General features: G+C 34.7%; 1 protein-coding gene across 5 annotated transcripts in view; it reads right to left on the reverse strand.

Moving 5' to 3' along the window:
• Window positions 1-287: 287 nt before the first annotated feature.
• Window positions 288-27189, reverse strand: part of LOC121411386 — a 45809-nt gene continuing 18907 nt past the window's right edge. For 2 of the 5 annotated variants that reach the window (XM_041604109.1, XM_041604084.1), the window contains 19 exons: window positions 26588-26709; window positions 25460-25505; window positions 23970-24042; window positions 22768-22786; window positions 21526-22226; window positions 15801-16115; window positions 14522-14893; window positions 13749-14047; window positions 10304-10665; window positions 9688-9790; window positions 9030-9193; window positions 7949-8095; window positions 7592-7660; window positions 7030-7098; window positions 6666-6717; window positions 5926-6070; window positions 5260-5397; window positions 4050-4211; window positions 288-3014 (listed from right to left, as the gene is read on the reverse strand). In XM_041604109.1, coding sequence (XP_041460043.1) covers window positions 2749-3014; window positions 4050-4211; window positions 5260-5397; window positions 5926-6070; window positions 6666-6717; window positions 7030-7098; window positions 7592-7660; window positions 7949-8095; window positions 9030-9193; window positions 9688-9790; window positions 10304-10665; window positions 13749-14047; window positions 14522-14893; window positions 15801-16115; window positions 21526-22226; window positions 22768-22786; window positions 23970-24042; window positions 25460-25505; window positions 26588-26709 — 3624 coding nt within the window. In that variant the 3' untranslated portion in view covers window positions 288-2748. The remainder of the gene's footprint in view (window positions 3015-4049; window positions 4212-5259; window positions 5398-5925; window positions 6071-6665; window positions 6718-7029; window positions 7099-7591; window positions 7661-7948; window positions 8096-9029; window positions 9194-9687; window positions 9791-10303; window positions 10666-13748; window positions 14048-14521; window positions 14894-15800; window positions 16116-21525; window positions 22227-22767; window positions 22787-23969; window positions 24043-25459; window positions 25506-26587; window positions 26710-27189) is intronic. The other 3 variants (XM_041604101.1, XM_041604094.1, XM_041604119.1) reach the window with 3 other exon arrangements.

Raw genomic sequence — 27189 nt, forward strand, 5'->3', positions numbered from 1 at the left:
ACCCCATGCCACTTGGTGATCAAATTTATAGCCACATTTTAACACTTTGTTCATCAGCAGCATCACAGCCATGTTATGTTGGATCATGTGATGGTACATAGACTATTATTACTCAGAAGGATATCATTGATGCCAAATATGGTTATTACTTTGCAATAAAAGTAATCGTTATATCCCATATTAATATAGATGGATAAACTAACTGAAAAAAAAAAAGTTGGAAGCACTTTAAGGTAATAAATTATCATTTATTTTCATACAAAAAAGATCTCACGAGAAACAATTACTAGTTTCAAGAATTATCAGCATATTATTTACAAGCAATGGAATGGATAGTGTAAATTGAGAGCAGAGGTACTCTGAATCTGATAATATTTTTGGCTACATGACTATGAATCAATATACAAGTATTAACAAAACTACAAAATACTATATTGTAATAATTTGACATATATGAATATTTATATTATTCCACTGCACACATTCTGTTTTAGCACAAATTTCTACAGTATTACAAATTTTTCCATGATATATATTATATGGTATATATTGAAATACATTTTATATAGAGCTAATACAGAAATATACATACAGGATTTGTAAAAAAGCATATAAAAGGTACATTATATAAACGTTCAAGGTGTTAATTTGTTTGTATAAGTGATTTTGTATACAGACACAACCGTATAGAGAGAGCAATTCCATAAAGTACATCCGACCTCATATGATAGACCTATATTTTTCCTAGTTTTATAGTTCATTTCAGTTGTAATTGTCTTAATTTATGGCTTAAGTTCATGAGGTGAACAAATTGAAATATGGTATACAAAACGGTTGACTATTTTATGGAATTGCTCTTTTACAAATTGGGAAATTCTTTATTATTAATCCCACCCTTCCAAGAGAAGACTTCATTACACACACAAAATGGTTTGCATAATAATAAAGATGTAACCTGGGCCCCGTTGCATAAAACTTTTGCCAGACTTATTTTTGCCATAGTTTTTTCTTGCAACCTTGCAGGTAGAGCAAAATTTCTTCTTGTCGGATGCTCAATATAGGGAGCGAGTCTGTTAATGCTGTGAACGCATCCCTGTCTGGAGAATCTATATAACTTCAGCATTTCACTGTCGTCATAGATATCCAAGGGATGCGTTCGATCTCTAAAGACTCGCTCCCGTCTCAAGACAGCTGCCTGCTGTATGGCATACAGTAGAGCAGCCATCTTGAAACTACTTTGCCAGAGTTTAGGACTTTGCCGGAGTTTTTAGGACTTTGCCGTTGGTACAGGAGCTACGGCAAAAACTCACTTGATTTGCCGGAGTTTTTTAAAAGTTTTGCCGTAAAAAACTCCGGCAAAGTTTTATGCAATGGAAAACTCCGGCAAATTTTTTTTTGCCGTAGTTTCCTGATTTTTTGCCGTAAAAAAACTCCGGCAAAAGTTTTATGCAACGGGGCCCTGGTAAACATACAGTAATTTGCCAGAATTTCTGTAAACATGGACGGATTTGAACAAATAAAGAAAAAAAAATATATTTGTATGAATAATTAAAAAACTGGATGGATTTATTTTGATAGACTGGATGTCTTCTGAAGCACTCTGGGCAAATCTGAGTCAATTTCATTTCATATAAACATTCCTGATACATAAATATACAAAATAAAACCAACTCCCAAAATGTGTTCATGATGACAAATTTATCCTTAGTATATATTCATGCATTTTACATATATGAAAGACCATTGGTACAAATTACATCATAATTCAAATTTACATTTTATTTCACATTCATCAAATATTGTACTGCTGTATTCAATCACAATTACCAAATATATAGGATGAAAATTAAAACTGAATTTTCATATCCATTACTGTTTTCTTTAGATAAGAATATTAAACCTCTTTGAAAAATACAAAACTCACCCTATTGGAAAGAGCAACATCCAAGGCCTCTTTTTACAAAAATATATTATTCAGCATATCAGATTTGGTCAAGACTGTACTACTTAAAATTTGGAGCCATTAAGCATCTTCATCCTAAAACCTTTACATGTTTTAGCACCCTAGGTGTATCCTAATGTGAATTTTGGAAGAGACTTATACATTGTATTAAACCTGCTTTTACAAAATATTGTCTGAAGAAAAGAATCCGGTACACTGAAATTCTTTTTATTATACCTTTGGCAGCTCTTAATCAGCATAAAAGTGAAGACGGGTTGGTATTCATTTCAGAATTTGGATATTCAAGTCCCGGTACCATTAATTTACTTATTTCATATTCAGTTCAATACTAAGCATTTCACTTAAGTAAACCAAAATACTTATTGAGGAAAATTGTGATATCAGAATGTTATTGCTGAAATATGCATAACTAAAATGCACCCAAGTTCTTAGAATTCTGCACAGCTCAGAATAGATATACAATAAAATATAATATTAAAGCAAAATTTAAAGTCAAATACTAATTTTTCTGACTTGGGTACTGAATTGGCCCTGTATTATAAGATCAGAATGATACAGTTTTATTTATTGCAGTAATTTTCTATGGTCTTATCTGGTAATAAGCATGAAATGGAAGGAAAATTCTGTTCAATTCATGAGACCCTGCTTCATACATGGCACAGAAAAGAGCATGTACATAAAATAGTTGCAACTTTCATAGCTTTTATATAAAAAATGTAGCATATATGAGAAGGGTATCTGATTCTGTCTGTCACACTCTCTCTGTTAATTTCTCTTTTGCTCTTTCATTCCTTCTCATTACAAGACTCCTTCACCTCACTTTCATTCTCTTTCTTTTTCTCATCTGTTTCCTCGCCCTTTCCTTCACTTTCAATCAGCTTCTTCTCTTGTTCCTCCTCTTTTTCTTGCTCCTCCATCTCCAGCCTCTTCTTTTCCTCTTCTCTCTTTCTGATCCTATCTTCGTACATCTTCTGTTCTTTGCGTTCTTGCATCGAGTTGAAGACCAGCTGCAGTGATTTGGAGAGCTCCACATTTTTTACTTCATCAGTCCCTGTAGAAATCACAGATTTGAAACGTAAGTCAGAGAATATGCCAGCTGGAACACTAACCTGTACCATAATCACATGTAATTTTCATTCAAGAGCTCTAACTTCATTTTGTTTACAACCAGTGTATCTGATGACCATTTTTTCTTATATCTATCTAGCATGTCTAACCCTGATAAGCTTTACTGGTCTGGCCCCAGGGGCCCGTTGCAGAAAGAGTCGAAATCAAACTCCAAAAACAAAACTTTTAACCAATGAACACTTTTCTACAACGGACCCCTTGATGCATCTTTAGTTGAATAAGGGGTATTCCATAAAATAATCTACCTTTTTGTACACACGATCCCCATCTTCTCCACTTTTACTTTATTTTGTGAACTGCTCAAGCTATACAAATTTCTGAGCATTGCACTTTTTCTTGTGAAATAGAAACAAGACAAATCATTTCAGGAAGCCCTCACATACAGGGTACATAGTTTATGGAATTGCCCTGGACCAAATTGTAATTCAACAAAGTGATAATCAACCCAAGTGGTCATTACTCTGTACACCTGCAAATACTAAATGAATCAAGTGGATATAGGCCATACATGTATAAATAAATTTCATGCAAACACTTAACTATGAAACGCAAACAATCTGTGAATTTAAAATTCATGGTATTGCCATCAGTAAGCTACAGCAGACCAGGGTTGGATGGTTTCATAAAACTTGTCAATGGCAATTAGGAAGCTGCTGTTATACTCTTATAAAATGGTGCTATTTCACCCTGAGAAATTAATTTTGTTTAAAATTCTTTATTTTTTGTAATTAATAACAAAACACTTATGAAACTCGGCCAAACTTCTCCAGATCAACGCTTGACATCAATCTCAAACACAAATCTGAAATGGTTTGCGGCAATAATACCATTTCTGATACTTCTAGTCACTTTGACAATTCATTGATCAGATATTGAAGAATAAATGAACAATAGCAATATTTCTAGAACAAATGTGGCAACAAAATTCTAGTGATGATTCAACAAGAATGATATTTACCCATCATTTTCCTTGCTTCCTCCCCGTCAACTAGTGGATTGAGCCAGGTTGATTTGCGGACATTCTTGGCTTCCAGACCAGTTCCTCTCGGGACGTAGATCATGAAGACAATCTCAGACACTTCCCTCTCTTTCAGCATTAGGTTGGGCTTAGTGAAATCCTCTGTGGAAAACAAGATGGGAAAAGAAAGTAAAAGCGAGGGGAAACCTCAAAAACATCACTTCACTCTCTAATATAAAAGAATATTCTCTCACATGACACAGAGAGTGTAAATTCATTGCTATGAGACCAATTTGACTACCAAGGTGAAATTCCATTTACTAAATTTCATTTGTCTTTCATTTTGATAGTTTTTTTTTCAAAAAACATAGAATGTAAATTAAATGTCAAATCCTGTTTCACTCATTCAAATCGTTTTCTATAGAAATAGAAAATATAGTAAATTTTGAGATGCAGCAGATATCTTTGCTAGATGACAAATGACTTTGATGTCCTCCGAGATATGAACCATATATAGGCCTATTTGGGAAAATTTGAAGAAAACTGATATTGCAAGAAAATAGTCAATTTCAATAAAAGCAGACAAATGGGGTGTTGCAAGAAACTTGCGATCAATTGCAAGTCAATATTTGGTCCCTTAATCAATCCTATGTCTTGCAGTTAATTGCAAATTAGTGATTGATTGCTAATTTGCTCCTTGAAACAAGTTTAATCTAATTTGCTACAGCTAACATTATCTATCAGTTGTAAATTTGCAACAATATTTGCAATTGATTGCAAATATTTTCTTGCAACACCCCCATAGTCACTAGTGGCAAATCCAGGATTTGAGATAGAGGAGAGCAAAGAGCCAATTTGAAAATGATGGGGGTAAAGAAGACAATATGTATTATCAATGGCTAATTCTCAAATATAAACTGGGCACATATCCATGGCATCCCAGTAGTCTGCTGTGCAAACCTTTCCATTGAGTTAAGGGTCTGAATGTGCAGCCTATTAATGCCTGTATTGAAACGGTAAGTTTTGTATGTGCTAGTCTTTGTGTGGAGACCCACTTGTTGATCAAAGTTTCAATCAGGGTCTGTTCCTGCAGACTCGCACCCAGCATGTATACGTCACTGCTTGGGCAGACAGGGAAAGCTCATTTCATAGTCCAGTACCACAGTCTATTTGGTCTTGACATCAATGATTAGCATATTATTGAACTCACTTTTGGTTGCTCCTAGTATGGCGTTATTAATCTCTCTTTGAGAAGGATGATGATCACATTCCTTGAGATAAGATGGGAGATCCTTGGCAGGCATCTGAGTCTCGGGGTGGATCCGTTTTGAAAAGATGTATTCATAATCTAGGAGGATATAATGAAAGTAAGATTATTAAAGAGGACTATGTTAATGATGGTGATGAAGATGATAATTATAACAATGATGGTTGATGATGGTGGTGATGATGATGATGAAGATAATGAAGTTTGATGATACATATGCTAGATTTACTCTACATTTTGTCATTAAAAACAAATATTTTTTGCCTTTTAATGGAAACAATACTAGGACTTGACCATATTTGTATTTTATCTCCAACATTTTGTAATAATTTGTTACAATTATTATGATATGCAGTATCATTATTTTCACTCCCTCATTTTCTTACCTGTACATGCTCATTTCCATATGGAATTATCATGCAGTTAAAAGGAATTTTATTTTTTAATTACCTCATTGAAATACATAAAATATATGCAAAATAACATAACACATACTAAAAAACCACAAGCCAAAAAGGATGTGATATTAAAAAAGTCCAGCATTTCAATAACCGCAGTAACAATGAAATAGGTATTAGTTGTCAATTGCCATACTTTGTAGTGACTTACATTTCTTTTTATCCATGAATTCTTCCATCTGCCAGAGGTCTAGATGTATCCTAGGTTTCTTAACACCATGCCATCTAGCAATCTTCTTCATTAAATTGTAATAGTACTTGATGAAAGACTTGAAAGATCCAGCATGGATGCGACTCTGAACAAAAGAGATTAAAAAAACATCTCTTCAACAACACTGCACATCAAGTGCCCATACTTTATTGCTATGCTTGTGATGTCTTGATACAAATCTGGTAGTGACTTACATGTAGCATATGCAATGCATGAAAAATTAAAGGAGTTGAAAAGAAAGTTACACTAAAAATTCAGAGTGCTGACCTCTTTTTATAAAACAAATAATGCATAGGTTTATTGCTATGATTTAGCGATGAAGTAGTCATCTCAGGTATTCACAATGTTGTGTGAAATAACACAAAGCTAGCGAGTGCCATGCTTTCGACTTGACACACTCTGACCTGTTAATTATTTGTATAATATATGTGTGCAAGTTATTTAGGACCAATGCATAAATTTCATACCTCTGATTGTGATTTGAATTGAATTTGGAATACCTGGATGCATTCATGGAAAATATTAAATGTCTTCAGTTTTCCCTGCAAAAAGTGAGGGCTTTGTGGTAGATGGTGTCAATAGCTGAGATTGTTACACTTAGACTTTTAATGAGTATGCTACGTCTCGATAATTCATAATTCATCTTTGATAGAGCTAATCATCAGTAGTGTATTACTTACCTTTTCCTTCACCTTGGCAAGCATTTTTCTGATAATCATTCCTCTGACAAACCTGGAAAGTAAATCAGTTGATAAATTATTTTTTTTTCAATACAGAAACAGGCAAAAATTGATAAAGTGGCATCGGTTCCGGGGAAATCATTGTGTGTTCATAGAAGATCAGATCACTAAAAAACCCCCTCAAACTTCAGAAACTGTCATGCTGATTTCCAATGGGTAATAAATAGTGCTCAAGGCACTTATTGCTGTTGTTACCCTCACAAAAGCCAAGCCGCCATCCCAGCGCACAAGCGTTTCAAGAAATGAATTCGGAATTTAGTCATGTGTAATTTTTATGAACAGCTTCAAACCAAAGACTTCTTACCTTTGTATACTGATAGCTGCTCTCTTCATTACAGCTTTAGAAACACCTCTGGACTGGGCATTGAATAACCTTGAAAATTGAAGAGATATTCAAAACATTATTTTTCATATTATGTAAAGCAATGATTATAGTGAAAAGTACCAACACATGTAAGCACACATGGGCACTTTACTTGCTTATTTTGGTAAAAACTGAGCAGTTACTTATTTTTCCCAGAATCATTTGAAATATCTATACATATAAACACTTGATGGCCATTTTCATGCATAATGTTATAATTCATCCTGTATTTTGTTATCATAAATGAACGGTCCCCCTTTATATTAAAAGCACCTAAGACAGGCAAAAGCAACAATGATAGATAGAAACATTTTCAATAACAATTATATGCTCATGTGAATGGAATGCTCTTCTCTTTTCATATATTTCAAAAAATGCATACAACAGTCAAGAAAGTGATTAATCTTGTTTGACATCAAATGGTGTCCGTCCTATTAATCATTTTCATAGTGAATATGAACATTTGATACATAAGTTATGACCAAATGAATGGAAAACTTACTCATGAATATCTACACTTGGTCCTATCCTCTTGAGCAGGGCCATTTGACGTCTATTTTCAGCTGCTTGTCTGAACAGATTAAACAGAAAAAAGAGACACATTCAAATTTTAACCACAATTAGATGTTTTGTTCAAAGTTTTGAATCTCAATATGAATCTACTTTATAGATGATGCCATTGCTTCCATAATGATTTTTGCTTTATAATATGTCTATTTGCCACTGTTTTTATGCCAAAGAGTTTGTGGAAAAATGCCAAAACAAAGATGTCAACATACAAATTATAGCCATATAATCACCTTAACTCTATTATGGGGTAGATAAAATGAAGAGTATATAATACAGAAGTTTGACTTACTCCTGGAGTAGCATGTTACGTTTCTCTTGTCTTAGTTTACTTCTGTTGAGTTTATCCAACATGTACTCTTTCTCAAAGTTCTTAAAGGTGATATCATCTCGCTTGTACAGGGCCACCTCTCTCCTCCATAAATGCTCAAGGTATGCTCTGTATGTGAAACAAAAGTAGCAATTCTTCAATCGTATATACACTCATCATTTGAGAATTTGATTTTCAAGTGCAATGCAAAATATTACAAAATATTTGAACAGATACATTCCAATAAGAAAAGCATTAGAGTTGAAGTCCGGCTTAAAAGCATTGATTCTATGATTTTATACCAACTTCAGTATACAAGATAAATCAATTTGGTTTTAGAGATGTTCAACCATTGTGGATAAAACTGTGACAAATAGGGATATGATGATGATGGTGATGGTGGTGATGCTCATGATGATGATGATATGATGATGATGCTAATGGTGATGGTGACGATGATGCTATTGGTGTTGGTGATGAGGATGATGATAGTGATGATGATGGTGATGATGATAACAATGGTGTTGGTGATGATTAAGACTATTTGAATTGACCACTGTGACCTGTGACCCAATGACATAAACTCTACTGCAATTATCATCCAACAGTGATAAAACTATCAACAAATCCAAAGTTCATTTCTCTAAGGTTGTCCCTTTTAGTCATTGCATAAAAAGGACCAACAATAAAAAGGACCTGATCCTGGTCGTGGCCCAGTGTATTAGTCTCTGGACTTTGAAACAAAGGGTCGTGGGTTCGAATCCCAGCCATGGCGTAGTTTCCTTCCGCAAGGAATTCATCCACAGTGTGTTGCACTCAACCCAAGTGAGGTAAATGGGTACCGGCAGGAAGTAATTCCTCAAAAAGCTGTGTGCGCCTGAATAGGTAGCCTAGCTTAGCCGGGGTATTAATAATAGCAGGGCCCGCTGGGAGAACAGTTTTCGGAACTGAAGTGGTTACCCTGGGTAAATATACCATTATTGTTATTTCTATTATTATCAGGCACAAAATATTAAAAACAATACACATAATTAGTCAATTTCTTAAAGAAAAACCAACTTACCTTTCTGATTCAAATGCTTCCCTTCCCATCTTCTCCTGCCTTGCCCTCTCAGCTTGACTAAGTCTTTTCTTAGCTTCCTTGGTTGAGGATTTATTGAAAAGCTTCTGGATCTGAACCGAGTTCTTAGCTTCTTGTTGCTTCTGGTATGACTCATATTCAGCCTCCTATAAAAGAAACAGGGTCATAACTTCCATAGTGAAAGCATATTAGGAATTTCTGAGTATTTTTGCAAGCATTAATGACAATACATTTTAATGAAACATTAACACATTCCTGCAATGCAAATACTGCACAAGTCCTCACATTCACTGATATTTTTGTAGTGATAAGTTGCCAATTATAGTAAAAGTTGCATTTATAAACAATTTGGAGATTTCATCTGTGAACTGGCTATACAATAAAGTGGATGGCACGTTTTTCAAAAGCAGTGTAGTATTTGATTGCAATGACATCACAATGCATCTCGGGGAAAGAAACAATATACTTTCACATAACTGCAATTTGGTACAGCAAAACAAGTTTCAAGAAAAAATTATATTCCTAATGATCTACATCATTTCCGACAACACATACAAACAAACACCAAAAGCAAAAAAAAAGAAAGAAATATTACCCTATGCCAAATGATTACTTTTTTAAATGTAAATTTCTGACTTACAGGGTTTGAATGTCCAAATGCAGGGACAGGTCTACCTTCCCACTGTGATCCTCTCTGCTTACTTCTAGGAGACACAGGTCTAGTAAACCTAGGAGATGTAGGCCTGGTGGGAAATGAAATCAATTAATGGGTATATTGCAAATAAGCAAAAATAATTCAAAACATGAAATACTGAAAAAATGAATGTATAATGAGGTTTAGTACTGAAATGATAAGTGCTTGTAGGGCAATTCCATAAAATATGTACATCCTACCCCCTATATGTGGGACATTCATTAAATTTTCTGTCTCTGATATCTGGTTCTTTTGACAGTCTGTAATGTTCTCAAAGGACCATGCCTTGGTCAGTGAGACTTGAAAAAAAAAGTCAAATCTTTTAGAACCACAGACATCAGTTTAACGCATGTGAAATTTGACTGAGAATAGTTACGGCATATAACACATACTTTGCATAATCTGGTAAAAAAAAATTGCTTTGAATTTGGTGAATATTCAACCTAAGTAAGGTTGCACTTATGCAATGCAAGTTTACTTTTAATTATGCAATACAGGGAAAGATTGAGTGATTTCATAGACTAGGAATAATGATATAACCATTTAGTACATTTCAATTTACCTTGGTGATGTGGGCCTCCTGGGTTGAGGTGAAGCTGCTCTCCTTGCTGAGACTGGTCTCCGACCTCTAGCAGACGACGGTCTACTACCACCGCCACCATTACATTCTTCAGCTGACAGTCTTAATGATGAATGCCCTTCATCGCTCCTGATCCCGGGAGCTGAGCTGGGTCTTTTAACCAAGATCTGCGGTACGGTAGATGGCTGGTCAGATGTTGCCATGGTGATGGTGATAGAAGGTGACGTTGCTCCAGATGAGAAGCCATCCTGCTGGCTGAAGTTATCAGGTGTGCAGGGAGATAGACTGACACCATCATCATCGATGATACCCAGGTCATCGTATGTATCAGTAATGGCTGATACCTGATCAAAAATAGATTGAAGTGTTCATATTCATAGTTTATTCAAATTTTAATTTTTCAAGGCATCAAATTCAATCCATAAAAGTGCCTTAGCAGTCACCTGTCGATAGTGAAAACCTATCTTTAGTGCCCCCCAAAAAATCTATCAAAGAACACATATGCAAAGGCTTCCTGTCTACAGTAGTCACACTTTCTGTTTGCCTTTGGTGGCCTTAATAGATAGGTTTAACTGAAGTATGGTATCTCAATAATCGTGTGTGCTAGTATACAAATAGCGAATAGGCATGAGTGCGATGGTGCGAGATTTCGCATGAGGTGAAAGAAAGATGCTCTATTCAACGAGGCGTTAGCCGAGTTGAATAGAGCGTTTCTTTCTTTCACCGAATGCGAAATCTCGCACCATTGCACGAATAAGAATATTCGCTATTTGTGTTGTACAACGCCTCGGAATCTAGCGAAAATATGAAAAAAACATGAGTTTCCCCCTCCAGTAATCTATCAAAAGGGAGCAAGAATATTGAAAGCGAAAAGCAGAATCCCACAAGCGTACATGATCTTGGACAGCATTGCGCATTTAGACAGCGGGATGTACGCGCATTTACTCAATGAAATCGCATTGTGACGTCACCTCCTAAAGCCGTGCAATGGTACATTTTGGATGGTACGTCTTGTGCTGTGCAACGGTACGAATGTGTGACATTCAGCCTCCCATTTGATTGCGTACAACAAGCTAAGTAGGCATTGTACAACACGAAATGAGCATCGACTCAAGTGATTTTTTTTTTAATCTTCGCACGCTGAATTAATTTTGGAAGATAATAATGACAACTGTTTCCATGTTATTTTCTTTCATTCAAGATTTCCATATTGCACCATTGGTACTTATTATTATTATGTACAGTGGTCCTCAAAATTATTCATACCCTTGTTGATATTTGTGTTTTTTCATGTTTGTGATGAAATGAATGCATTTTGTCAAGTTTTCCTATGATTTGTATGTGACTTACTAGTGAAAGAATAACAACAATGCACAAGTCAAGAAATTTCTCTTTTCAGGGGTAATTTATTCATAGATATTAAAAAAATGTCATGTTCAAAATTATTCATACCCAAGGTTTTCTGACTCTAATGTCTTTCATTAATGGTTAATAGCATAGCCTTTGTTCATTACGACTGCTTCTAGATGAATCCTGTACATGTCCACAAGCTTCCTGCATGTATCCTGCGGGATGTTGGCCCATTCTTCCTTGGTGTAGGCCTCAAGCTGGGTCAGGTTGGTCGGGTTCCTAGCCATCACTCTCACCTTCAAGTCTCGCCACAAGTTCTCGATCGGATTCAGGTCAGGACTCTGACTTGTCCATTCTAGGACGTTGATATCATGGTCCTTGAACCATTTCTTCACCAGCTTGGTGGTATGCTTTGGGTCATTGTCTGGTTGGTACTTCCAGTTGGGGCCAACCAGGAGTTTGTCAGCAGATTCCTTCAAGTTCTCATCAAGGATATGGATATAATCCTTTTTCATGATTCCTTGGACTCTTAACGAGGCTTCCTGTGCCACTGAAAGAAAAACATCCCCGTAGCATTATGTGCCTACCACCATGCTTGACGGTTGGCAAAGTGTTCTTTGGATTGTATGCTTCCCCTTTCTTCCTCGAGACGTATCCAACATCCATATGGCCAAATAACCCCAACTTCATCTCATCAGACCATAGCATGGTTGACCAAAAGCTTGGATTTTGTTTCAGATGACCTCTAGCAAAGGCCAGTCGAGCCTTCAGATGTTTCTCCCTGAGCAGCAGTGTCTTCCGAGGCCTTTCGTACATGGAGACCTCCTTTGTGCAAAACTCGCTCGATGGTGGACCGTGACACCTTCATCCCTGACCGGTCAAGCGTTTCAAGTAGGGCCTTGGTTGTGGTCCGGGGGTTGTAAGTGACCTCTTAGCAGATTTTCCTGGCAAGTTTAGGGGACACCTTGCACTTCCTGCCACGCCCACTAAGGTTCTTCATAGTGTTGTACCTCTTGTGCTTCTTGATTATGCTCTGGACTGTCGCTACAGGGACGTCATACTGCTTTGAAATGGCCTTTAACACTTTCCCTCACTGTGGGCATGCACAAGAAGTTGTCGTAGGTCCTCACTGAGCTCCTTCTTTTTGACCATGATTATCAGAGACTGAGAATGACCAGAATGCTTTCCTCTATTCATACCCTTACAGAAAGATGCTATTTTCTATCATTGTTTAATGATTTGTTTAACAAAGAAGGTATTTAATTCATTGGAACATCTTGAAATAACTATAGGACAAAAAATAGCACATTCCCAGACGAGTAAAAATAATGCACATTGTCATAAAAGGACATTTTTGTCGAGGTATTGGCAAGGGTATGAATAATTCTGAACAAGTGCAAAAAATAACTTTCGACCCTATCTATTATTATGCAAATGAAGACGAGCCAGCTCATATGTCAAATCATGCATAGCAACAAGCAGACAAAAGATACAAAGATAGTTACATCATAATAGCTTTTTCAAGTGAAGAATCTACTAAAGAATGTTTTTCCACAAGGGGTATGAATAATTTTGAGGACAACTGTAGATGTTATCCAAGATCTAATGCCTTTCATTAGCTTATCTAATTTGAAGATAGGGGAGAAAACTAATTATTACAATTGTTTGAATTTAGTTGTACGATTGTGCAAGATTGCACCATCAGCACACAGAACACCTTAATATTTGATAATAAAAAATTCTTTCTAGTAGATAAGATTATATATTGGTTTATTACTTGATGGTAATTCCCAGATATGGAATATAAAACTTATGATCACTTCTTGATTTCAGGTGACGAGGTAAACTATCACTTCCTTGGTGAGCTGGATCTACTCGCTACCTTTCCTCAGCTTCGCTTAAAAAACATAGGTACATCCAGCTTGCCTCGAAAATGATAGTTTGCCCATCACCAACCGTGATCATTTGCTTACTAATCATTAGACTTACTTTCTGCAGCTTCAAATAAAATTCATATCATCCTAACTGTAAAATAATACAATGTTCCATTACTTCTCCAACAATAATCCTCTCATACCTCTTCATCTTCAGCCGTGATACTGATCCTACTCTCTGATACCAGGCCCATCGGTGAGCTACTCCTCTCTCCATCCCCTGATACCAGGCCCACCGGTAAGTTACTCCTATCTCCAGCCCCTACTGTCCCGCCCTGATCTGACCCTTCTCTCGTCTCCTCTGTCATCACGGTGTCTGATGCGGGTGGTTCTCGTTGTCGAGCTGAGGTGACCCTTGACCCTGCAGACTTTGGTCTCAGTGACTGTGATGCTGTGGAGAGTGTAGGACTAGGGCTTCTAGAGCTGTGCACAGAATCATGTCCTAGGATAAAAACATGATACTTGGAAGTTATTCAGGATGGACATAGTTGTCCAAATGATTACCAATCTCATTGGTTGTATAAAGTGTTCTTGGAAACTTCAAAATACTCACTAAAGCTTACACTAAGGAATCAATATTCAAAGAAACAACCATTTCACCAATAAAGCCAAGATACATGTAGCACCTGAAGCAAGAAAGTTTTGAAATAGTACATACAACTTGAATTCATACATGTATTTCACAAGAAAGATATAGCCAATCACTGTTTAGTCACTCCCAAAATAATATGAGATGTTATCTTAATTCATTTTAATGATGGAAAGTATGATCAGTTAACACATGGGTAAATTCTGTGACTGAAAGAAAAACAAGTCCACATTTGTCACTTTTGGGTACTTGTCAAGATATATGCTGAGTCACATCTTACTAACAAGAGAATAAAATCCATTTACATTAAATTCAATTTCAAGATACCTTGTGATGATGTCTTCACATTTGGTGAGAGGCGTCCATTTACAGATACAGGAGATGGAGTCCGAATAGATGGTGAATGGGACCTAATGGATGGAGATCGTGACCTCATGGATGGCGATCGTGACCTGAAGGACGGAGAAGGGCTCCTTGAGTTCCTCGGACAGGGGCTGGTTGCAGGAGAAACCCTTGGTGACCTGGGTGTGGCTGTTCTAGATGTGACTGATCTGGGTGTGGTTGGTCTGCTACTGTGTGGTGTCAAGGGTTTACTACTTACAGCAGGCATCATCAGCAGGTATTCTGGAATATTGGTGGCAGCGGTGGGATGTTGGCCTTTCAGTTTCTTCTTCTCAGCTTCAGAAAGCTTCATATATGCTGATGATTAAAGAAAGATAAATAAAGTCATGATCAACACTCCCACTTATCATTAAAGCATCGTCAAATAAAAGAAACAGGAAAAAAGTGGAGATCTCATCACAGAGTGTTAGGCCTAAATTCTTAAAGGGTGGCTAATTTAGCCCGTGCTAACTTAGCCCACTGGGCTAACATGAGAATTCGGGCCTTAGAGACTGTCCTCTTTAAATATAATTTTAGCAAGATTCATAGGATAATGATTAATCATAATTTTTTCCCCAATCTTGCCATAGTAATATTGCATCTGGCTATGCAAACAATGACTCAAACATCTAAGAAGAAGTTTGCCCTTTATTGTAAGGAATACGTCACTTTAATTTTCAAAAACATGTTTGGATGCACATATCAGCATCCAACAAAACAAAGTTGCCAACATTACTAGATTTAGACAGGTTAAGACTTATGAATTTGCAAGTAAATCATGAAATGTCATTTATAGATAAAGTGCAAGTCAGTGTTTCCAACTACAAGTGAAATATAGAATGTACTTTTTCGAAATGTAATCACCAGTCTCAAAGTACACATAGTGGCTCATAAAATTCATACAGATGAAGACATCTGATGCGACATGTGCTGTGTTTTGTATCTACTTGGTATCTACAAAGAAAATGTGTTTTAAAATATCATATACATCTGGAAAATATGAGATATTGATGGACAAATTAATAATGAAATCACACTTTTAAAATGAAAGGCACATTATTACAATTGAATACAAATTGTGATAATTAAATGCACATTGAATGAATATAATAACAATTAAAGGAACAATATCATAATTATATATTACAATTGAACATGTTACTATAATTGAATGCATATCAGGAATATGAGTGCAGTGCAATAGGATAAAAAAATAAAAAATTACCAGTGGGTGCATGGTGAGGTGTGTTTGTAGAAGCTGGACTAGGACTTCTCTCATACAGGTTAACATCTAAATCAAGGGATACTACTTTTGCTCCTTGGTGGCCATCTTGAGGATGCTCTTGATGGTTGCCATGGGGATGAGGATGCTGTCTTTGGTGATGCTGGTGGTGGGATGTTTTGTCATGCTTTTCCACAGGGACAAAGGAATGGGCATGGTCTGGCATAGCATGAATGGTAGAGGAAGAGGAAGAGGAGGAGGGAGGTCTAGGTTCTACAGCTTGGGCTTTGAAACTATGTGGAACTGATGGAAGAGTATCTAAAGGAGATGGATGGAATGATGGATTGACAGATGAATGAAAGACAGCCATGCACAGATATTTCATAAATAAAGATGATGTTTAGACTACATATAGACACATATTTAATCATGATTTCTCAAAGAGCCGAGCAATTTTCTAGTGACTTTAAATGGCTGATAGACTTTGGTGATATATGAATGGTGATAGTATCAAAGACTAGCTACAAAGATGTTCTCAAAGTAGATCCTTACCTTGCTTCTAAATCTATGACATTTCAATAAAACTCTTTAACTGACCAATGAACCCATGGTACTAAACAACATTTTATGTTTTGTATTTCATAAAAAAAAAAAATTGAGAGAGGTTCGACAAAACAATGCAATATGGCAAATGGGTAAAAATCCAACAATGCAGATCATTGATAATTGATTTGTGAGCAAGTTTTGCCAGTCACATTTCCCCTCAGGTGAATGTAAATAAAGTAAAAAACAGCATTTTGAATACTTAAATCACTGTTTTTGTACATGGTAGTTCATGATGAATTACATAAAATGGCTGTTTTCAGCTCACTTTGTGGATATTGAACAGGAAATGTGACTGCAATATAACACAGCATCTCAAACAGGAAAAAGACACTACAAAAAATGATACATCACAGAAAAATAAACCCACAACAAAAATTAATCTGTGTTTACCAATAAAAAGTATAAAATGCAATGAACAATTGAAATGTCAAAATATGAATGCAATAAAAGACCTTTTCACCTTTTCCCACACAAAGAGAAAGAAAATAATCATTAATACCATCTTTCCAGGTATCAAAATGAATATCCATAATTTAGGAAAGGTAACAAAATATTTTGTACGGCAACAGCATTTTGGTTTTCCTGTACATTAAAAAATGATTGGTTTATGATTCCATTCGACCTGTTTTTAAATACTCAAACATATACATGTATATGGTTTAAAACTTTATAGACTTTACTATAGGGGTGCCAGAAATATAACTTTGCGTCAAACAAACCAACAAAAGATGAAATTTTGAAAAAAATCATGCTCAGAAGAATATGAAATACTGAATGATTCCCACTATTCATGCATGCAAGATGAATATTGGAATGACAAAACAAGATGAATGTGACAAGGTTACCACAGGGATGAAAACTTCAACTTAAAAAAAAATGCATGCAAATTTGAAAGTGAGTGATGCCATTTGTAGTTGCACATGGAGAACAGCAAGTATTCACACAGACACCCATTATAGGTCTACCAACACTACACAAGGTTAGAACATATTCAAGTATTATATGTTCTATACAAAAATAAATCAAAGAAGAAAAACTAATATTTAAAGAGAAGCTGCTTACACATTCTCACAGCATTTTAAATTTTCATTAGGAAAAAACAAACAAACATGCACTGAATATTACGATTACAAGTGTTAAGGTAGCTATTGATCAGTAAACAATAAACAACTCATGATGAATTAAAATCGAATGCAAATAAAGATAAAATACTGAAAAAAAGCATCTGAAACTGTATCCAAATATTTTCATGCATCTAGGATTACAACAATGTACATGTATGTATGGTATAGATTCAGTTAATCTGTCGAACCATGAAAAACATTGTATAGCTTTGTAAATTTAGAATGTTATTTGGATTGCAATATGAAATAAAAAGTATAAAATTTAACCAAAATATCAAAGTATTGGACTATCTTATCCCCATTAGAATACTTGCTCTCATCACTACAACTACAAACAACACATCACAACTTACGATTTCATTTTCTTTCACACAGTGTATAATTCACTGCCCTTTAATGAGAAATTTGAAATTTAAGACATTCAATTGAAAAATAATCAATTATGATTTTACCGTGACAAAAATGCACATCTGATTGTTTTTGCATTTCTGAAATTCATATACAGACCAGTAATTTTCCTGATTCATATTCATTTCATCATAAAAAATAATACATTAATATAACAAAACTTTCGATGAATATGTGGACCAAAATTTATATCTATTTATTCATTTATATATTTTTCAATTAATTTATTACTATTCTTTACAAATTTTCAATTCTATTGATTTCTTTATCCATTGTTTCATTTCATTTTAATCTAATTTATTCATTTATTCTTATTTATATATTTACTTTTTTTTTGGGGGGGAGGGAATCATTACCTGAACCTGATATTGATTATTAACAATTATGTGACTCATCATTAATCCAGACAGTGTATCAATAATGTTGAATTTCAAACCTATAATCTATTCAATTTAATTATCTATTGACGATTTGCTTTTATCTTAATTAAAACTTATCTTGACAAACAAGAATGACTTTTGAGCCTTGCATGTATCATACAAAAAACCTTGAAGTACTATATTCACCAATGATTGCTATTGTCACATCAACTTGTTTAGTACTGAGCTTTTGTGAAATCACAAGAACTGTATCTGCACTACTACCATACAGTATGTACATCAAACTGAGATTCATGTGGCCATTACAATCTTGAAATTCTATTCAACATATTTTTATCAAATTGATTAGCAAAAAACAATTTATAATCATAAGTTGTATTTCTTTCTTGTAAAGCAATTTTTTTTATTTAATATATAGGTCTATATATTATTTTCCTATATAAGCACACATCTTTTAACACAAGACTGATTAAACTAATCCTTCATCTCATATTTAGTTTTTACATTGTCTGGTGACATTTTATAATAAAGCATATTTCCAATGGCTAAATAGGCTTGGCAATTTCTTTTTAACACCCATATAACCAATTTCATCCATTTGTAGAGTTTGAACCTTTCCAGTAATTAATTGAACATAGCCTACATGGATGGTCAAGACTTCTATGATTGGTTCATAGCCCTAACAAAAAATTGTACGATAGGCAGTGTTTATATATATTGATTGACGTAAAATGGGATGCCAAATTATATTGTCTGATCTGAAATTAATATTACCAAAGCTGTACATGCAGGCAATAAAAGATTTGAAGAGTCAATGCCCGTCAATAACATTATTCATACCCCATATGAAATGAGGCTACTACCTATAAAACCATTATCCCACCAACATCATTTCTTAATGGCCTTTTTTATTTTTATTAGAAATGTAATCAATTTCATTTTCATTTTTTCTCTAAAATAGCACATCAATGATGTGGAGCTCATCCGGCATCTCGCAACAAAATTTAACACAATTTTAATTTCAGCCCAGTTGACACTGTAGTGAATTATATTGGTGACATAAATTGAGGATATAGAATTGAAATTGATGAAGAAATGACATAGAAGCATTTTTTTGTGATCTATGAATAAATTTCATATGAATTAAGTATTACTACTTAAATATCTAGTCAAAGTTTCTTAACTCTGTGTAGAACCTTGGTGAACCTAATGTAGCTCTCAGATGGAAAAAAAATAACCAAAATCAATCCACAAATAAGTAAGCAATTTTTGTGAGTTTTGAAAATATATGAATAAATTAGCATATTTAATGAGTTTCTTAATTCTATGTTGAAATTTTGTATCACCACCTTGAGCTATTATATAAAGCAAACAAAATTGAAATTGATCAACAAATGAAGAAGAAAAAAATTTCTTTGTAATTCTGTGTAGAAGTTTGGTGAACCTCATAAAGTTCTACAAAATGGAAGAAGAAGAAAAGTAAAAATTGGTCAACAAATAAAGAAGAAGCATTTTATGTGAATTTTTCAAAATTTGCATAAATTAGCATAAAAATTGTTCTGTTCAAAATGTCAAAATTCTGTGCAGAAGTTTGGTGAACCTCATGAATCTCTACCAGATGGAAGCAAAAAATTCAAAATCGGTCAACAAATAAAGAAGCATTTTATGTGAATTTTTCAAAATTTGCATAAATTAGCATAAAAATTGTTCTGGTCAAAATTTCAAAATTCTGTGTAGAAGTTCAGTGAACCTCATGAAGCTCTACCAGATGGAAGCAAAAAATTCAAAATCGGTCAACAAATAAAGAAGAAACATTTTTTGTGAATTTTGAAAAATGTGCATAAATTAGCATATTTAATGAATTTCAAAATTCTGTGTAGAAGTTTTGAATCCCCCACCTAGTGCTACCATATAAAGCAAACAAAATTGAAATCATACTTGAAGTGGCGAAGTAGTAGCATTTTGAAATTGTGGACGGACGACAGACGACGGACGGCGGATGCCACGCCACGGCATAAGCTCATCTTCCGGATGAGCTAAAAACAGTGATCTGAATGCTATTTCAAAATTCCCAAATAACATAATAATTGATTTAAAAATGATTAGTTCTATTTCAAGTTACAATCTAGTTCTCAGAAAATAGAATATAATGCTCCAATGCATAAAAAATTAGAAAAAAAACACATTGCCCTAGATTGAATGGATGGTAGCTGTTGTATTGAGAATAATTATTTTGTTTCCATATTATTTAAAAGACTGATGTTCCACCATTTCATCCATGCAATGATCATGATAACTGCCCCAGTTATTTCAAAGTTTAATGTTGTATGTTATACTATACAATGTATTGTGAAGTGGTATTAATCCGCCCAATAGTATAAGAATGTAATGTGCTGCTACACAAAATCAGTTCAAATATAGTCTGTATTGCCTGCTGCTGAATTTAATGTCAATGTCATGGAAAATTAAAATGAGACAAAATATGGAATCAAATTGCCTGCTAGAGTTCAAAATATGGAAAATCACAGCCCTAAAAAACACCTCTAAATAATAATTTACAACAATGATTGATACATATTATATAACAAATATTTTGAAAATAAATATAACATATATTTAGTATGTAATTATAGAATATATATATAGATACACATTTATAAAACTGAACACAACGTTGAATCACAAGCATGCCACAAATGGAATGATATGCATCATATGTAATGATTATAAATACCCACATGTCTGATATCATGACATATGAATATGGTTGGATTAAGATTACAATCAGCATATGTGCAATGAACCAAAATAATTACATGTATATTTCATTAAAGTATATGTAAAGCCAGATCTGAATGCATTTTGGTCGTACAAGACTGTTACAATAATTTAGGAAATAGCCCATTTTTAATAATTATATTGTAATAAATAAGGTATGATGGAATAAAAGAAAAAAATGAAAAAATGATGACAGCAATTTTTACCTTGGAAGACCACCAGATTCATAATCATAAAGATGATAATAATGGCTAAATATGGATTAACATTGGAAGCGGTTGATTTGAAATGGATGGATAAAAAAATCATGAAGGTAAATTCTTCATTATTTTAGAGTAATGCCTCCTTGCTCGACATTAAAACCATCACAGCCGTCTACATTAGATTCATCTTTATTAGTAAAATCCTGTTCTATATGATTATCATTGGTACCTTGTTCAGTGTCGGATTCTTCCTGCTTCGCCCCATTCTCTTCAGATCCGGTCGGAACGGCCTCTGCTTCAGCACTCTTAGGACCAGCCTCCTCCGGTTGTATCCGCTCAAAACCAGTTTGATCGGGTTCCCCCTTGATAACAGTCTCTCTTGGCGTAGTATCTGAGCTGGTCACCTCTACATTTTCAGCCTGACCGGTTTTACTGTCTGAGCGAGGTGTGTCTCCAACAGAACCATTGCCAATGTCCGATCTAGGTGTGCCTTCCACTGAATCTTCAGCCTCTTTTGTTGCGAGATCAGGTGATCCAGAGTCAACATCAGCCTGTGGTACATGTATCTCTTGTCCAAACACTCCACTGCTATTCCCTACACTCAGATCCACCCTGCTCTTAGGTCTGTATTCCCCACTATCTATTGTCCTGGGTGTGTCAGCAGGGCTGAGGGTCTGATCGGTCAGGTCAGCAAGGTCGCCGTCTGACATCTCTCCAAAGCTTCTTTCACTCGGTGCCATGACGGTAGAGGAATTGTTGTCCCCTCCCTGGTTAGAAGGTGGTCCATCAGCCACTGTGGTTGTCTCTCCTGCAGAGCTATCGCCCATGAACCAGCCCTGGACTGGACTAGGGCGAGACGAGTCTCTGGATGGACTACGTAGGGAGTCTTTAGGTACCAGGCTCTCTGTGCTCTGGTTGGGTGCCTTGCTCCTGAAAATTAACAAAATAAATTTAGAGACCAAAAATTCAATACTGCCTTGCTTCACTTGAAAGTTACGCATACACACACACATATACCAACCTAAGATTAATTATTGATATTACTTAATCATAGTTCATATTCTCTTCTTACAGATGAAAAAATATATGTATATGAACTCATACAATATCTTGCAACATGGCATGAGAAAGTTGTCCAACAATTTTTGATGATAATTGATGGAAATATCTTTATTACCTTCATCCTTCCCTTTAAATAAATGATTTTTTTTAATGTGTCTTAAACAAATACACATTTTAATGATGCACTTTTAATAAAAATTTGAGGTTAATTTTGGGATTTAAACCTGATGAAACTTTGAAGTTGTCAGTTTGGTCCCCAACTGAGTCATACTAATGGATAATAAATATGGTATCTTCTAGCTAGGTGCTCAGAATAAAATGGAAACAAATTAAACATGCAGGGCCCAGTGGTAAACAGTGAAGTGTTGTTATTATTATTATCTTTTTATTGAGAAAAAATAAAACTTACCCATCAGTAGCATTTCTCACTGCGGGAAAAAAAACAAACAAAGAATAGAATTAAGGAGAATTAAGAGATTATTGAAAATTCATTTGTTACATAACTTTTACTCTGAAAATAATTTGTGGTAAAATAAAGGCCTCCCAATATGATCGGCAACTGACATCAAACAAATAAAAAAACAACTTTACCCCTGTTCATGGTTGTGAAAGGTTAATAATGAACCAAGACATTGATATTTGATGTAAGACTTGATTCTACTGCATCAAAGCTCTGCATACAAAAATGTATGTACGGGACTGTACATGAATGGTTTACCAAGCTATTTTTCTGTTCTTTTTATTTTGAACTATGAATTGAGGGAATATCCTTGTAATTGACCATTTTTAAGGTATCCTTTTGAAGTGTTATGAAATTAATTTGACATCTACTTGTAAGATTAATTAATTTGAGTGGTCTTACAGTTACTAGTAAAATGTAAGTCTATCTTGCTTTTTTTTATTAAAACATTTTTGCCTCCCACAAAACACCCCACATTTGTTGATTTCAAGTACTGTGTTGTAATCTGTTGTTGTGACAACACCAACACAAGCCACAACACCATACTTAAAATGATGCTGGTGTTGGGATTGACCTCGGAAAATATGATGTACTTCTAATTACGTATAATGTCCCCATTCACCGACACCAACCCCCAGGCATTGGGAAAATCGTGATTTCAAGTTCAGTGTTCGTGTTGGTGATTTGAAGCCCACGAACATGCGGTGAACAGGATGAAACATCCTCGTACAAATATAATAATAATAACACAGTTCTTGTATAGCGCATATCACATTATGTCATAACATCCCTATGCACTTCCAAAGGACTTGGATATTTTTATATTATATTTTTACAGTTAAGATGAGTGCAAATCATCAAAGCCTTAAACAATTTAATGGTCAAAAATGTTTACTCTTCCGGATTCTTGAAGTGGTTTAAGGCTTTGCATTTTGTACAACAAGATTTTACTGCAATTTCTCCCCAAGTTCACTTTCGTCGTCGAAAAGTTCTTGTGCAAAGTTGAGATGATCAGTAGCACAGCGTAGAGGCGCGACTTCATAGGCTATCGATAACATGATCGGTATCACTCCTCTGAACCCAGCTCGGTTCAGCAGCCTTTTCACACTCTCAACACCGAACACTGAACTTGAAATCACCCATTGTATTACCTTTAATGGCTGCAGGTGTGCTGATCGACATGTACTGCATATTAGGTGGTTCATTTGCTGTTACCACTGGTTCCTATAGCACAACAGAAACACAAATATATAATCTGTCAGATTGAAATATATATTACCATCTAACATGAAAAACATGGTGTAAAAGGACTCCTCCGGGGTGAAATCTTTCCAAGAAACTATTCCTACATGAAACATTCCCGAGAACACAAGATAATTCTTTCAACATTTCTTGTTTGGCATGTCAGATCTGATAGCATTCCTTGTATTTGATGGGCTGAGTAGCATAGGTCACTGACTATTACTATGGTAATTGTAAGGTATAACATCCAAGAAATCCTTTTATGAAGAGAAGTCCCACCTCCTTGCCAAATGACAACTAATTCCAGGACAACTTGATAGTCACTAGGGATTTCGTCATCCCATTGGAGCGGTTCAGGAACCAAGAGAAGAAGGTAATATTTATGGAAAGCAATTCATTTTTTTTACTGTAATTTTTGGAAAGTCAAAAGGGGGAAAATATAATAGGTCCATAATGGAATAGCCACTAAATGCATACACTCTGCTGGGCCTGATGTATGGTATTATTACCCTGAACTATTTCTATAATTAAAACTTAATATCACTTGTCTGTAAAATTTAAAGTTGATGACCTTGATCAACAACTGGTCCATTTACCAGCAAAGATATTCTCATTGCCATGTTATAAAACTTCATACCGGTGTAAACTAATGCACACAGATATAAATACAGACAAACATACAGGCATACAGTTAAAGGTCAAGTCCAACCCCTCAAAAAGTTGATTTGAAAAAAAAAAAAATCCAACAAGCAAAACACTTAAAATTTCACAAAAATTAGATGTTAAATACGAAAGTGCCGACATTATAAAGCGTCGCTTAATTAAAAAAAAAAGTTATATGCATATCCTGGTCAGTATGCAAATGAGGGGATTGATGTCGCCCACTCAATATTTCTTTCGTATTTTGATATATGAAATATTTTCTCCTCGTTGTCCTGTGAGGCAAAAATTTCTTCCTCCCTTAACACATAGAATTACCACTGTTTTAACATTTTATGGCTTAGTCAAGTTGGTCCTTATTGTTAAATCTGTAAAAATTTGAATATTGTATAATTCAAACAATAAATAACAATAGAATAGTGAGTGATGAACATCATCAACTCTCTCATTTGTATGTAACTGAGTTGTGCATACCACTATTTTGTGAAAAATAAGCAATACATTAAAATGTCGTAACTTTCTTATTTTACATCTCATTTTTATGACATTTTTAGCATTATGCTTGTCTGAGTTTTCTCTATTGATTCAAATTATCATTTTCCTGGGGCAGACTTGATCTTTAAACTTTTTCTTCCAATTAACCTTATCTTGATTATCATATCTTTCTCAATTGTCCATGCAGAAGGCAATTAAAACACAAACTATACAAGCATTCAATCAATAATATTTGCAAACAAACCTCTTCCCAAGGATAAGTTCCTGTGTGACGATGTCCCATCCTTGATCTGCACCAAAAAGAAAAAGAAAACAAAAACACAAAATTATTAATTTCAAGACAACAGGGAATTTAAGGTCACAAAACACATACATAGTACATAACACATAGTACCTCAATGTGACATTTTTAATACACCTACTTTTATCAAATAGTATACCATTATCTAATACAAAGTACAATTGTGGTCTATTATTTTATTTCCTTCAAGTTTTATTCAATGTGAGTATAATTCAAGTTTGGAGAAAGTTTCCATTACACTGTGATGGGAAGACCATCTTTGAATAAAAAAAAATAACGCCCCCCAAACAAAATGAATAAATAAAAATAAAATAAAGAAACATATTCATATTCGCATATGGACTTAATGACATAATGTGACATTCACAATACAAGAACTGCGTCATTATTATTCAGGAATGTTCAAGGAAACTACCCAAAAAAATGTCGAGAATGTAGAATTTTGACTGTTATTTTAATAGTTGCTGCTCTCTGATAGACTTGTATGTTTGTTTCGTATGCTACAAATTCAATCTATGCAATACTCTCAGGATAATATATTTCAGATTTGCATCAAAAACATTTTCAGACATATTAGCTATTATATAAACTATCAAAAAATGCAAATTTTGGGATTTACAGTACATGACATACATGGGTTAGCAACTTGCGAGTAACATCACACACACATACACACACACAAAAAAAACATTTTCATACTAAGTTGGATCTTCCTAGAATCTTCATTGATATTTTCCCTCCATTTTTGCTGTTATCACAAAGCCAAAGCAATATATTTGATGGTGGATTTCCCCATTAAAGGGGGATTTTTGCAGGACCCATGACAGAAACCTTACCAATTGATCATATGGCTGGTATTAATGATTGAATTAATTATTGCATATGATCAATCATAAAAATGAGCTCCGCAATCAATTGCTAAGCTTTATACCACACCTGGCTGGAACATGATCTTAGGTGCTAACTCAATTACATAGGGATATACCACTTGGCATGAGAAAGGGTTACCAGTTGTGCGTAAATTCATTCATATCTTATGAACAGCTTTATAAAACACCCACCAGGTCTTACCTCATTCTTCTGTTATCACCTTCCAGTGTTTTAATAGACATCATACTTGCCACAGTAGCAGGATGCATTGTTCTCATACGATGGCTTGCTGCCTGTGGTAGACGAATACTGTCCTCACACACCTACAACAGTAATGCAATTACAAAAGTAAAAAAAAAAAACATTGCAGTATAAATATATATTTTCGTTGTTACAATCTATAAAAATATATTACACAACAGGCATACATATTTTTCACACAATGAAGTTAATTTTAATACTTTTTTAACTCCAATGATCACTTACTGTACATGATGCAATTGTTCAGACTAGAACATGCAAAGCATGCAATATCTATATCTAGTGGTGCTCAATAGTTAGTGAATCAACAAATAATGAATATATTTTAAGTGTTCAAGTTCTGTCATGTTTAAGATAGGTAATTGTGAGGTCAGGTGATAAGATATCATATTCGATAAAGTTTGTTTCTCTGGGCTTGCTGAACATTGTAGTGTTATTGGCTATGCTCCACATTCAGCATGAATGAGTGCATTTTGTAGGTTAGTTCACTAACATTTGAGAACAACTGAGTGTGTTACAAAGTACAAAAAAATAAGATATTA

Source organism: Lytechinus variegatus, chromosome 1 (assembly GCF_018143015.1).
Source record: "Lytechinus variegatus isolate NC3 chromosome 1, Lvar_3.0, whole genome shotgun sequence".
Classification (NCBI taxonomy): Eukaryota; Metazoa; Echinodermata; class Echinoidea; order Temnopleuroida; family Toxopneustidae; genus Lytechinus; species Lytechinus variegatus.